This window comes from Ictalurus furcatus, chromosome 23, assembly GCF_023375685.1.
Source record: "Ictalurus furcatus strain D&B chromosome 23, Billie_1.0, whole genome shotgun sequence".
Taxonomy (NCBI): domain Eukaryota; kingdom Metazoa; phylum Chordata; class Actinopteri; order Siluriformes; family Ictaluridae; genus Ictalurus; species Ictalurus furcatus.
The window spans coordinates 12,874,148-12,888,187 of record NC_071277.1 but is presented as its reverse complement, the minus strand read 5'-3'; the positions used below and the strand labels follow the sequence as shown (position 1 = coordinate 12,888,187).

The 14,040-nt window shown below is 36.7% G+C and overlaps 1 protein-coding gene across 1 annotated transcript; it reads left to right on the top strand.

The window, feature by feature from the left end:
• Positions 1-1,706: 1,706 nt before the first annotated feature.
• Positions 1,707-8,629, top strand: LOC128599878 (receptor activity-modifying protein 3-like). The gene is made up of 3 exons (XM_053611904.1): positions 1,707-1,972; positions 4,981-5,140; positions 6,620-8,629. The coding sequence occupies exons 1-3, from the start codon at positions 1,837-1,839 to the stop codon at positions 6,873-6,875; spliced, it is 552 nt and encodes a 183-aa protein (XP_053467879.1). The 5' UTR covers positions 1,707-1,836; the 3' UTR covers positions 6,876-8,629.
• The last annotated feature ends 5,411 nt before the right edge of the window (positions 8,630-14,040 follow it).

The window sequence follows — 14,040 nt, the reverse complement described above, 5'->3', positions numbered from 1 at the left end:
TGCACTACTTCAGAACATTGATATTGGTATTCATGTAGTTATTTGTCTGTTATGTTGTTCAAGGGCGTAATGTACTTTTATAAGACCCGTTGTCCTGAGCAAAATGTTTGTTGTGAGGTTGAACACTTGTTGTGGAGTCGCTTGTTGTGTGTTCACTTGCTGGATCACCTCCGTTTTGGTATTCTGGTACCTCACATTTTACAAATTAAGACTGCATGTCTAATACATTGTTTAATATGTTATTGTTTCTATAGTAGCAGCTCATTTACAGGAACTTGTATGGTGGATGCACCACATAATCTAAACCTAAAAATAAATAGAAAAACGTGTGGTTATTTAACAAAGAAAAACATTGATATCATTGATATGATAAAGTTTTCTGTAAGGAGATGTTTATTTAACATTTGTGAAAGGAGTCACCAGTGTCTATGATTTGTAACAGTCAGAGGTAAAGCTATAACTATAAGTTTTCAGACATGGAACAATCTTCAGGATAGAAGAGTTTTTGTTTTATAGTTTTTTGGTAACTTGGTAAGCTGTGTATTTTTGTGTTATTAACTTCAAGAGAGCTAAAGAGCAGGTGGGGAAAAACGAGAGAACAACTGTTTATACTGTTGCTGTAGATGCAGTGATGGGAAGTTCGGATCATTTTACTGACTTGGATCTTTGAATCTCGTTCAGCAAAATGAACAAATCTTTTTCGAGTCATTTCGTTCATTTCGTTCATTTCAGCAGAATATAATTAAAATGTTACATGTGAATTAACCCAACACCTCTAGTACTTAAGCAAACATTGATCACATTTGGAATAAAAAATAAACTATAGGCTAATGTAGCCAAGGCTGAATTATGAGAAACAGAAATGATTAATTAATTGCTTAGCTGGGTTTTCAGGCTATGCAGTGTTAGTTCACCTCACCTCCCGACCCGAGTAGTTTTTTTGTCACGTCACATTTGTCACGTCTGTTCCCCGAAACAGAAATTATTAGTTCATCTCTCGAGTCTTCGGGTTCGAGTCATTTGTTCATCCTGTGACCACCCCATAGGCAATGCATGATGCAGTATCAGAAACAGAAATGATTAGTTCACCTCTCCAGAATTTGGGTTCGAGTTGTTCGTTCGACTCAAACCCGAAGACTTGAGAGGTGAACTAATCATTTCTGTTTAATGTACAGAACCTATGGGGATGTTGCAGCGCATGCGTGGTCAAAAATTAACGAATCACTTTCTGAGACTTGTTGTTCTTGTTCCCGTGTCATATTAAAGATTCGTTCAAAATGAACGAATCATTCATGAACGACACATCACTATAGGCTAAGGGTGTGTTTTGTTCAGCTCCCTAGGTCTTGAATCAGTATATATTGTGAGTGCCTCACGCTTTGGGACACTGATAACTCAAAAATTAAAAACTTAAAAATATTTCAGTTTTATATGTCATATAAATGTGTTCTATAACTGCACACCCCCATGTATTTTAATCCTTACTGTCTAATTTTCTTCTTGTTCTTTTTTTCAGGAATACATCTCCAAACTCAAACGCAGCTACTGTCTGTCGTAGCCATGGCTTGAGAGTGTTTTTGCGCGATCACTACCGTAATGTCCTGTATACATGCGAGCGGAATTTGAAGCGCGGATGGTTTGATCTGCAGAAGTTCCCACAGAAGAGGAGGAGGAGGATGAGGAGGAGCTTTTGTTTAAAAGACCACCGAATTGTTCGCTATCTGTCGTTTTCCTGCTGTCTCCTTTCTTTTCTACACGTTCTCCAAACGTGTGGTTTTAGAGTGCTCTGATTATTATTATTATTATTATTATTATTATTATTATTATTATTAGCTTATGATCGATTTATGGTTTTTAATGAACTTTTGTCCACAAACTGAGGATAAGGAAACACATTGTAGGACTCGAAATTTCTTCCGAATGGATATTAATACCACAAAGCTGCTGTTATTTTTTGTATTTGGAATTTTAGGTGAGTAAAATTAAAACCAATGTTTTGTTTGTTTGTTTGTTTGTTTGTTGTTGTTTTTTTAACAGCAGAAGCCTATTCATATTTTGCAACATTTACTGTCTGTTGTAAAAAAAAAAGAAAAAAAAAAAAAGAAAGATTTGCTCTGGTGAAGTCTCTCTTTATTGCCATTTGCGCTGAGAATAAAATGCAGGACTGAATTGATTGTTTTTATTTATTTGGTGCTTGAACAATCGCCCGTCCTCTTTATAAATGCATATAGCGCCAGTGTAGATTTAAAAAGTAGAAAAAATAAGTTTTTATTTACACATCATTCTCATGTGCAGTTCAGCTGTGAAATTTCACTGAAAGGAACTGAACAGTTTTATAGTTTAGAGTCTCTGCCACAGGCGGCTTAATTACTACAGATTATTTAAGTCTAGTAGTATACTGTATATATTATTTATCAGTAGAATACATTATTTAACACTAAGAATATCATCATTTGTCTCACCTGAATGTGATTCCTTGATTATTTTAACAGATATAGTTATATAGCCTAGGCCTCTATAAAGTACTAAAAATATGATACAGTAGATAGGGATATAACAAAAACAAATCTGTGATTTTTACACAAAATTATTAATTGATTATTATTAAAATTATTACTTGCTTCAAGTTCTGTAGCCTACTAAATTAATTCATGTAAATATGTGACTAAAACCCAAAGTGTAGCCTATGTTTGACTTTACTGGGATAAATTTACTATTATTTTGTAAGTGCTTTCAAAACTAGAAAAAAAGAAGTAATGTTTACTTGAAACGATTTCATAGTCAAATGTTGGCGTGGATTTTGAACGCAATTAGGTGTTCATATAACTTTAAATGGATTTAATTTCGAGCATTATAATAATGAGTCTTTATAGGTCACATATACAGTAGAGCACAGTGAAATTGTTTTCTTTGCATACCCCAGCCTGTCAGGAAGCTGGGGTCAGAGCATAGGGTCAGCCATGATACAGCACCCCTGAAACAGAGAGGGTTAAGGGCCCAACAGTGGTGGGGCTTGAACCCCTGCCCTTCCAATCAATAACCCAGAGCCTTAACCGCTAAACCACCACTGCCATAGATAGGTTGTTTGCAATATTTCTTGCTTTGTGTGGGCTTTAAGGCCTAAGGCTTATTGCATTATGAAACGTTATGAAAGATCAAGTGTTTTGGTAAAGTTGTGTTTTTCAGTCAGGTGTATGGTGTGCGTGCGACTCTACATCTTATAGTTAATTAATCATCTCGGGTCCAATCAAATTTAGAAAGGCTGATATGACTGTGCTTACACATAAGCGTGCTAATTTAGGTTGGAACTATTAAAGGTGTTAGTAACCAGTAACTAGTAATGCTGATGGGTACTTTTTAAAGTATTGAGATTTATGCAGTTCCTCAATTTTGAGTAAAATGTATTTATTAAACAAGACAATTGCTAGTTAAATTCACTTACAATTTTTTAGGAGCGAAATCCTTGGTGCCATGTGAAGCTTAACTAAAATATTCTCAGTTAAATTGACCTTTTTTGTGTGGAAATGATCACACTTTTCTTGAGTAAATTTCACTCCAATATATTTTTTTCAGTGTGGTATTGGACAGGTAAACTTCATTAGGCCTATTATTATTATTATTATTATTATTATTATTATTATTATTATTATTATTACTACTACTACTACTGATAATAATAATAATGATAATAATAATAATAATAATAATAATTATTATTATTATTATGAAGAACAATAATAATAACCTGGATAAGAGGGATTCATCATAAGCTAACGGTAGTGCTCAGAAAAACGGATTTGCAGTGATCTTCTCTAAGGGGAGAAGTGGACCCAAACCATCTAAACAAATTGCCCTCAACAGCTGTTTTTTTCTTTTTAAGTTTGTCATCCATTGGCTTCAAACATTATTACTAACTGAAGTGCATAATAGGTAAAATTGCACCATATACACTCAGCAAAAAAAGAAACGTCCTCTCACATTCAACTGCTTTTATTTCCAGCAAATTTCTTAACATGTGTAAATATTTGTATTAAGATAAAAACATTCAACAACTGAGACATAAACTGAACAAGTTTCACAGACATTTGATGAACAGAAATAGAATAATGAGTCCCTGAATAAAGGGGGGTCAATATCAAAAGTAACAGTCAGTATCTGGTGGCCACCAGCTGCTTTAAGCACTACAGAGCATCTCATCCTCATGGACTGCACCAGATTTGACAGTTCTTGCTCTGAGATGTTACCCCACTATTCCGCCAAGGCATTTGCAAGTACTCGATCATGTCTGGGGGGACACATGGTTACATGTAATTTTCCACTTCAAGGACGATCAGCTGTCCTTCCTGTCTCCCTGTAGCACTGTCTTATGCATCTTACATTACAGACATTGCAGTTTATTGCTCTGGTCACATGTGCAGTCCTCATGCCTCTCTGCAGCATTCCTATGTCATGTTCATGCAGGTGAGCAGGAACCCTAGACATCTTTCTTCTGGTGTTTTTCAGAGTCAGTAGAAAGGTCTCTTTAATATCCTGTGTTGTTATTGTAACTGTGTGTAACTTTAATTGCCTACCATCTGTAAACTGTTAGTGTCTTAAGGACTGTTCCACAGGTGCATGTGCAATAATTGTTTATGGTTATTGAACAAGCATGAAAAACATTGTTTAAACCCTTTCCAATAAAGTTCTGTAAAGCTTATATGGATTTTATAAAATTATCTTTAAAATGCAGTCTGCTGAAAAAGGGACGTTTACTTTTTTCTGCATAGTATAAATACTGTATTCTTTCCTAAGTGAAACCTACAGCAGGTTATCCTCTGACCACTCCCAAATTATTTTCTTACAGTCAAAAAAATATTGTACTAATGGAGGCAGTAATAATTATATATATATATTAACTACAGGTATGTATTCTAGACAAACATGTTAGTAAAAACTTTTGATGTGCAGATGACATGTTTCTGACAAATCTCTTCTTTATAGCAAAAGAGAACATTGAATTGAAAGTCACATGCAGTCCTCGAGTTCTGGAGTGTAATAAGACAGCTCTTCACCTTGAGATGGAGGAGTGTGGAGGACGCTTCAAGACTGATATGGCTGAGTTAGACCCCCAGAATTGGTGCAACTTAACACATTTTATTAGGTAACCACTTTAATCAGATTTATATTTTTATAACATGCTGGATTACAATAAATAATCTTAAGTAATATTCCATTCTAATATTTTTAGTGAGTAGTCAAGTGAAAGGCAAGTGAAGCAGAGTCCCCCCACAAAGAGCCTCCTTAACACTCATAAAGATCCTTTCGCACTGCTCCTGGCCCTCTAGACTGGATCTGTCTTTTAGTGCTATCAAAGTCTCACCTCTTTCTTTTGGTCTTGAGCTACTGGTCACAATCCCAGCAGTCAATTTTGGGATGCATCTGCTCATGATCCAAGTGAAAGCCCAGATATAATACCTCCACACATACAATCACACACTCCGCTAGGTTCACTGTGAGCTCGGCTTATCAACAAAGATTTTAGGACTGCCCTCACATGTTGTATATGCCACTGCCAATTTGTACTACAGTTTATTATGTCATCTAAATAAGCAGCAGCTTATGCACTGTGCAGTCATACTACTCTCTCCATTAGCCATTTGAGCTATAGCTTTCAAACTGAAAAACCTGAAAGAAAGAGTGACAAATTGGCATAAACCTAACAAGATAAAGAAAGTTGTTTTTTCCTTAGACTTTGTTGACAAAGTCTGGGGTTGAACCTAGGGTGAGATTTTAATAGGAAATTAGTTGTTTGTGACTTATCATTTAATAAATTGATTGATTATTTTGAAAACGCTTTAAAAGTGAGGTGTTCTGACTATTATATAATAGTATCAATGTTGTGTATATAACACAACGGCAGGAAAGCATGGCATCTGCAAGCTGGTGTGTAGTGTGCACTGTGCCAAGACATGCTTACTGTGGATTAGCTGAATCATGGACGAGCAAGCCATGGATGAAGTTGTCCTATGACACCCCAGGAAGATCCTGAGGCAATGATGGATATGTTCGACAGCACCACCTTGCCTGACTAAAGTGTATGCAGGCTCTGTATCCAGGCTTTTCTGACTGGAGAGGCCCAGCTGGTGGCCCATAGTCTGACACCCATGAACCTGTAAGATTATGCCATACTTAGATGAACCATACATGAGAAGGTCAGTCTGTTTCCAGAGGAGACTGGCTATTCATGTTGGAAAAAGCTGCTGTAATCTATGCTACACCCTGGACTGTGACCCAACTATTGATCCCAAAAAGCCACTGAGAGGTAGCTTTAATAAATGTGGGTGATATAGGGCAGAAACCTAGGGTTCCACATCAATTTACATTCAGTACAGTTTAAACAAATCGTGTGCATCTGAATAGGTTTCCTTTACATGAAATAAGCCTTATTTAAATGTTATGAATGCTTCCAATAGATAACTATTCTGCAGATATCTCTGAATGTATGATATATTACAAATGCAAATGTATTTATTGCTCATTTGATCAGTTGTAAATATGACTATATCAGTAATGTGTATAGTGTGTCTGAATTAGTGACTGAATGCAATGTCACTCTGACATCTGTTGTTTCTCTCTACAGACAGTACCACTACTTTACATCCTGCACAGAGAACAATGCAGTGAAAATCGGCTGCTTTTGGCCTCACCCAGTCGTAGAGCACTATATTATCCTTATCCACAAACAATTTTTTTTCAACTGCACTTCAACACTCGTGGTCTGGAGTGACAATCAAGAAGACACTTTGACCTTAACCATAGATATTCTTATCATAGTTCCAGTCTTTCTAACACTGGCCATGGTCACATCAGTGGTATGGTGCAGCAAGAAAAGATAGTACCTATAGGCTGAAAATGTTATGTATACTATATACAAGACCTGTTTTACCACTTACACATTAAACTTGGCTCTATGAGTTTTGTATTTGTATTTAAATCATTTGACTGATGCCTTTAACCAAAGTGACTAGCAAATTGAGGCCTAAATGCCTTGCTCAAGGACCCAATACTGGCAGCTTGGTGATACTGGGATTTTAATGTTACAGTGATTTATTAAATAACCTTGCATAAACCTGAACCTAAAATTATTACAATTTGAAGAGAACAGAAAATGGATAAACCTTGAATCTACTAAGTATTGGCTTGAATTTGCCATGTAAACAGGTTCATGGACATGATTAGGATATAGCCCTAACTGTGTACTAAATTGTGTACTAAATTCTGAGTATAAAGTTTATTTTATGTACAGTAAATAAAGTATGACAGGGTGCATGGCAAGGAAGATATTTATATTGTGAGGGACCTTAAGGCACAAACTGAATGGAGTAAATTATTCCCAATTCTGTTGCCTCATGCCCTTAAAGAATGTAATATGAAGCACTGGTCCTTCAAACTAAACTCTGAGAAGGACATAAAAATCTTTCCCACAATCAGCAGTGAAACAGTGGAAATACGCTGGCTTGAGGTACAAAAACTGTCACAATTTCTTGAATCATATATACATTATTGTACCTGGTGCCAAAATGTGATCATGCTGTGACATGTTTTGATAACTATATACACTATTGTCATATACATTGAATAGAATAGAATAGAAAGAAGTATATTATAGTGTATGTGTGAACTGAGGGTACAACATAAACATAAAGATACTCTATATGCACATAGCATATAGCTTGTTAATCTCTTTATCCTTTTCTGCTCTGTCTCTTTCCCACTAACATCAATTTTTACCCTTTTCCCACACTCACAAGCAGACAATCCAAACAGGATGTGAACCCCCACTGGCCTTCCTTCCTTCCTTGTCCATATTACTGCAACAGATATGGCACATCCACACAGACATATTCCCAACCCCCAGGGTTACAGGACCTATACTATAAATAAAACCTCATGACTTTAATTATTTTTCAGTGCAGTGAATGACACAGCATTTATACTCAATCATTAACCATTTAAAACAAGTCACAATGTTTTATGATGAATATTAAGCTAAACATTTCAAATTTGGTCCTGGCTTTCCAAAAGAGGGGGTTCAGTGCTGTGCTCACATTACTATCTTACAATAATCTTTATGGTACAAAAATATGTGCAGGGTTACAAATACCTAATTTGCTGATGAAATGTTGTTGCTCTGCTGCATGATGTATAAGTTCATTTTCTATGATGTATTTTCTGTCATACAACATTGTACAGTGTTGGCTGAAATGTTAGAACAAGTTGTTGCAGCAACATGCCGTTAATATGAGAACCCATTTCCAAAGTTTTTTTTTATGCAATAAAAGCCTCAGGCAATAATTTCCTATTTATGCATTAAATCCCAAACTGCTGATTCCAAGTTTAACTTTGAATAGCACCAAGATAAGCTGAGCACATATCTTATTAGCTTATTTTAAAGCTGTATTTTGCACTGTGAGAAATAAACACAATATAAACACAATTTAGTGTGATCTGTGATCTGTGCTCTGTTTGGACAATCTCCTGAAGAGCAGTGCTATCCATCCATCCTCTATACCGCTTATCCTTCCTTCGTATCCTTCACGCTTATCCTTGACGGGGAACCTGGAGCCTATCCCAGGGAGCATCAGGCATAAGGCGGGGTACACCCTGGACAGGGTGCCAATCCATTGCAGGGCACACTCACATACACATTCACACACCCATTCATACACTACAGATGCTTTGGACACGCCAATCAGCCTACCATGCATGTCTTTGGACTGGGGGAGGAAACCAGAGTACCCGGAGGAAACCCCCGCAGCATGGGGAGAACAAAAGAGCAGTGCTAAACTTTGAAAATTTTAAATCCCTTTTGAAAATTGTAATGATAACATCTGTGGTCTTAACAATCACAGTGGACTGCTTATTGACTACATGGGAAACTACCAGTTTACTAAAATATGGCGATGAAATGGTTCTATGTTAAATGTGTCTATATTATTCATCACTGATGGTTTGGTGAAATTAAATATTTTAGCAAATCAAATGATCAAATATCTCACTATGACATCACATTATTTGTTCGTTTTAATCAAACTGTTTCAGTGGACAGCACCACCTGCATGTAAAGCTTTTATAAATCCCCTGACACACCACCATAGAGCTCCATGGTGAAACATGGTGTTTATGGTCTCCTCCTGAACTTTTTATAGAAAAAAAAATCTCTATGTTTATTGGACAAGAAGTCTTCAGTTATCCTGCCCGGATACAAGGCTTTTCCATATGATGATTGGGAGACCTTATAAAGTGGATGAACCTTGTTATAATAAACATATCACAATATCTCGGAAAAGTGTATTCTAACATATTCTATCATCATGATATCATCATATCACCCAGTGACCGCTTTTCTTTCCTGTTATCTGATGCAGGCTTGTGGGAAGGATACACCAATGCTGTTGGCCTGAGCATTCGTGTAGAGCGCTTCTCTCTGACCCGGTAGATCTCATCCTGTCAGAGATGATGTCGTGATAAATATTTTATGAGCGAGTTATTTCTATAAATAGATTGCAGCATGCATGTGTTTTTTTTTTTCATTTACCATGTGTACAATTAATATTACAACAGCCAAATGATCTAAACCAAAATTGGATTGTAATGGCTCCCTACTCCCTAAATAGGTGCACTTCATTTAATATGGAATTGGGTTCCACATCCAAGGCAGTGTAGTATTGTATAGGAGTGTAAACCTCAGAGTTCCATACAATATGATACTATTACTCCCCCGCGACCCTGAAAAGGAGTAAGCGGTTTAAGATGGATGGATGGATGGATGGATGATACTATTACAATTCTTAAAGTAATGATTTGACATTTGATTATACTTCTGTGACACGACACAATACGATTTAGTAGTCTGGGCCAGGCCTACCATTAATACACAAATGATAATGATCTACAGTAGGACTATTTTAAAAGTTATGGGCAAATCTGCATCTAGTGCCATTTGTACCTATGTGCTCTATCGCTGGAAAACTCAGAAATAAACAAGCTCTATTTCCCTAATAAATACACAGAATATTACTGTACACATTAAAATAATGAGTGTAATATTCGAATAGTTGGATTATGTTCATAAAATAAATATGCAATTAAGGGATCTGTGAAATGTACTTTACAGGTGGGGTCCTTTACTGCAAAAAGTCGAGAACCCCTGATATCCAAGCCATATCATATCCCCTGATTTGAACAGATGCTCTGGCACTTAGGTTGGATTTTGACCTTATGAGCAATCTTGGATTTGCTGCCCAACGTGTGCTTTTTTTTAATCTGTAGAAAGTTTCTCCTACAAGACACAGTGGATAAGAGGAAGCTACATATACACTCACTGCTTGAAATTGATTGATTGAATAGAATTGATTGATGTTTGAAACAAATTTTCAACGGTAAAATAAGTTATAATTTATGTTATGTTTAAGTAATATTATTTTTAAAATTATTTTTATAATGAAATAAACAGTTTGAATTAATAAAGTGTATTATCATTTAATCTTTCATCAACAACAGCTAACATATTTTACAATATATTTATATATTATTTATACATTTTTATTTTACAGTATATTTTTCACTTAGATCTTTCTTTTTCCAATGAGTATTCATGAATTCAGCTTCTTGAGTGGAGCATGGGCTATGGCATGTAAAATGTCCAATTTCACTGTTCATCAATAACATCTAACATGCTAACATATTTTAAACTTTATATTTTTCACTTAGATTTTTTTCTTCAAATTATTATGTTGCCTTTTATGGCTGTCTTTTTTAATTCCTCAACAGTGAAAAGGATGGACAGCAATAAACATTATACATATTGTACATATAGCAGTATACAAGCTATATAGAGGAACAACAATAAAAACCCACTTGACTTGACAATGCTGAAAACTCACTAACCTATAAAAGTGGTTGACCATATACTGCTACATACCAGGCTTTCACAATAAAAAAAAAGACTATGATAAAATATCTGAGACTTATGGATTGTAGCAGGCTGTTACATTGTGCCTGAAAACTTGTCCATATCATTTAATTTCTCTCATGCCATTCACATGGGCCGTTAATACACACAAATAAACAAAAACTTAGAATAAAACTTCTTCTTATTGAGTATTTTGGCAGTGTGCTACACCTAGTCTCAAATTTGTGAGATGCTTTGTGAATGAGGAGAAATGGCAGAAGAAAGAAGAAACTGGTACAGTCTTGTGTATATGATTGAAGTGTATTAGTGTTTAATTGCGCCATCTACAGGCACAAGAACATAACTACTGGACCATTTAAAGGGGTCATATCCATCCATCCATCTTCTATACCGCTTATCCTTCCTTCAGGGTCACGGGGAAACCTGGAGCCTATCCCTGGGAGCATCGGGCACAAGGCGGGGTACACCCTGGATGGGGTGATGCTTTTTAATGTTTTCCTTTTCATTTTGTGACTTGCAAAGTTGTATAAGATCTGTAAAGATTTGCAAAGTTACAAAGCTCATAGTCTCCCACAAAGGGATTTATTCTATCTAACAGAGAACACTGCTCCAGACCTGCCTAAAACTCATCAATCGAAGTCCAGATATTACTTCTGAAAACGTCTATGTCACTATTTGAAATATAAGCATAATCCTGTCCAGAGGCAGGCAGAAGAAAGAAGGTGAGGCTTCAGTGATTTGTGTTGGTGGTATGTCGTGGAGACGCTGTGTGTTTCGATGCGAAAGCAAAACCCCAATCTTGTGTGTCTGAATCAAAACCATAAAATAAGTATGTTTGATTATTTTATGAAGCATCTACTTCATAAAATTCAAATGCTGAGTTTTGTTTTGTGGCCCAGGGCTCAGTTGTACACCTCTGCTAACATGCTAGCTAAAATTATTGTTTTGAAGTAGTTTTGATATTCAGCTGTGGGAATTTTTACCTATAAATGTGCAGAGTAACGCATATTCCTGTGACACAGTTACCTGTCTGTATTTTGTGTCTTTTTGTCTGTTGATTTCATAAGCCAAATTAAACCATTATAACATTGCATCTGAAAGGTAAGATTTACAAAATAAAAACGTACAACTGTGAAAGGTTCTGCTCAAGTCCTGCTTGCAATGTTGGTTCCGGCTGATCTGCTCGATCATCCGCATTTTCTGAATCTGACTTGGGCTCGAACTGACGACATTATTAACTGTGTTGCTTAAAAGCTTAGAATTGCATTAGAAGCCTTGGAAGCTGATGCTCGCCATTATGATAAGTGGTGTTACATTTTTGACACACGCTTGAGGTTTTTGGCCACTCACAACCCAATGGGTCAGCTGGCCAATCAGAGCAGTCTCAGAGCAGTCTGGGCTTTTCGGAAGGAGGGGCTTTGGAGAAACCGTAACTCGTTTCAGGCAGACTTTGAATAGAGGTACTGCAGTAATGTACACTATGTGAAAAATAATGTGTTTTTTGAACATTAAAGCATGTTAACCTATTATTACACCCATTAAACAAAATAATGAACTTTTAAAAACGTTTAAAAAGCATCATATGACCCCTTTAAGTTCTAGAAAGCTCATTTTAAAAGCCCAAAAGAAACTGGGAATAAGAGATGGAAGTGATCTTCAAGATGACAATGACTGTATGCCAAGTAAATAAAGTTTTTGCCTTGAAAAGCTGTTTCTGTGGTTATTAAACACATGCATAGTTCTTCAGAATAAAGTCATACTACACTGCACATTGCGTAACTTACAAAATCATATTGTATGATCTAGGTCATGGGGGCCACCTCACCTTCTGACCAGGCCAAGCTTTTGAAACAGCCATAAACTAAGGCTATTAAATGCACTGTTAACTATTCTCACTCACACTCACTTTCAGTAACTGTTTATCCACGTGTGCACCATGTCATGCCCGCCCCCCAAAAAAAAGGTTTGTGGATACCTGAAGATAAACACCCATATGTAGACCTTTGTCTGGTGGAAGCACACAACTGTCATGAATGTCTAGGTATGCTGCAGCATTACAGTTTCCCTTCACTGGAACTAAGGGGCCCAAACCTGTTTCAGCATGACAATGCTCCTGTGCAAAAGTGAGATCCATAAAGACATGGTTTGCCAAGGTTGCTGTGAAAGAACTCGAGTGGCCTGCACTGACTCCTGATTGCAACTGCACTGAACACCTCTGGGATAAATTGGAACACTGACCGCACCCCAGGCCTCCTCACCCCATATCAGTGTCCAACCTCTTCCGCTCTTGTGACTGAATGTGTACAGTCCCTCACAGCAACACTAAAAAATCTAGTGGAAAGCCTTCCCAGAAGAGTGGAGGTGGATATTATAACATCACAGGGGGACTAAATCTGGAATGGGATGTTCAAAAACCACATTTAAATGTGATAGTAAGGTATCAACAAACCTTTGGCCATATAGTGTAGGTGTCTTTAGTGTCATTAGTTCGGTACTCCCCGTTTGAAATGAACAGGAACGAAATTTCAGGTGTCGAATTTGTGTGCAATGGACATGTAGCCTACCTCTTGCATTTCTCTGGTCTTCACAAGCCATCAACTGTAGGAGTAACTGTGCTGAAATTTCAGTAAACTGAAATTTAATATCATACAGCTGGACCACAAACATTCCATTACATTCCTGTCAACTACATTTTTGGGCATTGTAGTGTTGTCCCTGTTAATCCAAGCCCCACTGCTCTATTATTAAAGTGCACCTATTATGGTTTTTCAAATATTACCTTTCATGTGGTGTTATATAGTTGTTTGTGAATGTAAAAACATCTGCAAAGTTTCAAAAATCAAAGTGCACGACAAATGGAGTCATTGACTGCCAAAAGAAGGAACCAATTCTGAACAGCTGAAACAAGTCTTTAGTAATTCCAGACTTTTACGGCATTTGGCAGATCTCCTTATCCAGCACAACTTACATTTATCTCATTCATACAATTAAGCATTTGGCATTTGGGCTCATGGGCCCAGCAGTGACAGCTTGGCAGCACTGGGATTTGAACTTACAACCGTCCAATCAGTAGTCAGACTTATCCA

Coding starts and splice junctions, on each gene's coding strand:
- LOC128599878 (XM_053611904.1), top strand. CDS start 1,837: ATGATCGATTTATGGTTTTTAATGAACTTTTGTCCACAAACTGAGGAT. Junction 1,973..4,980: donor TTTTGTATTTGGAATTTTAG/GTGAGTAAAATT, acceptor TCTTCTTTATAG/CAAAAGAGAACATTGAATTG. Junction 5,141..6,619: donor AACTTAACACATTTTATTAG/GTAACCACTTTA, acceptor TTCTCTCTACAG/ACAGTACCACTACTTTACAT.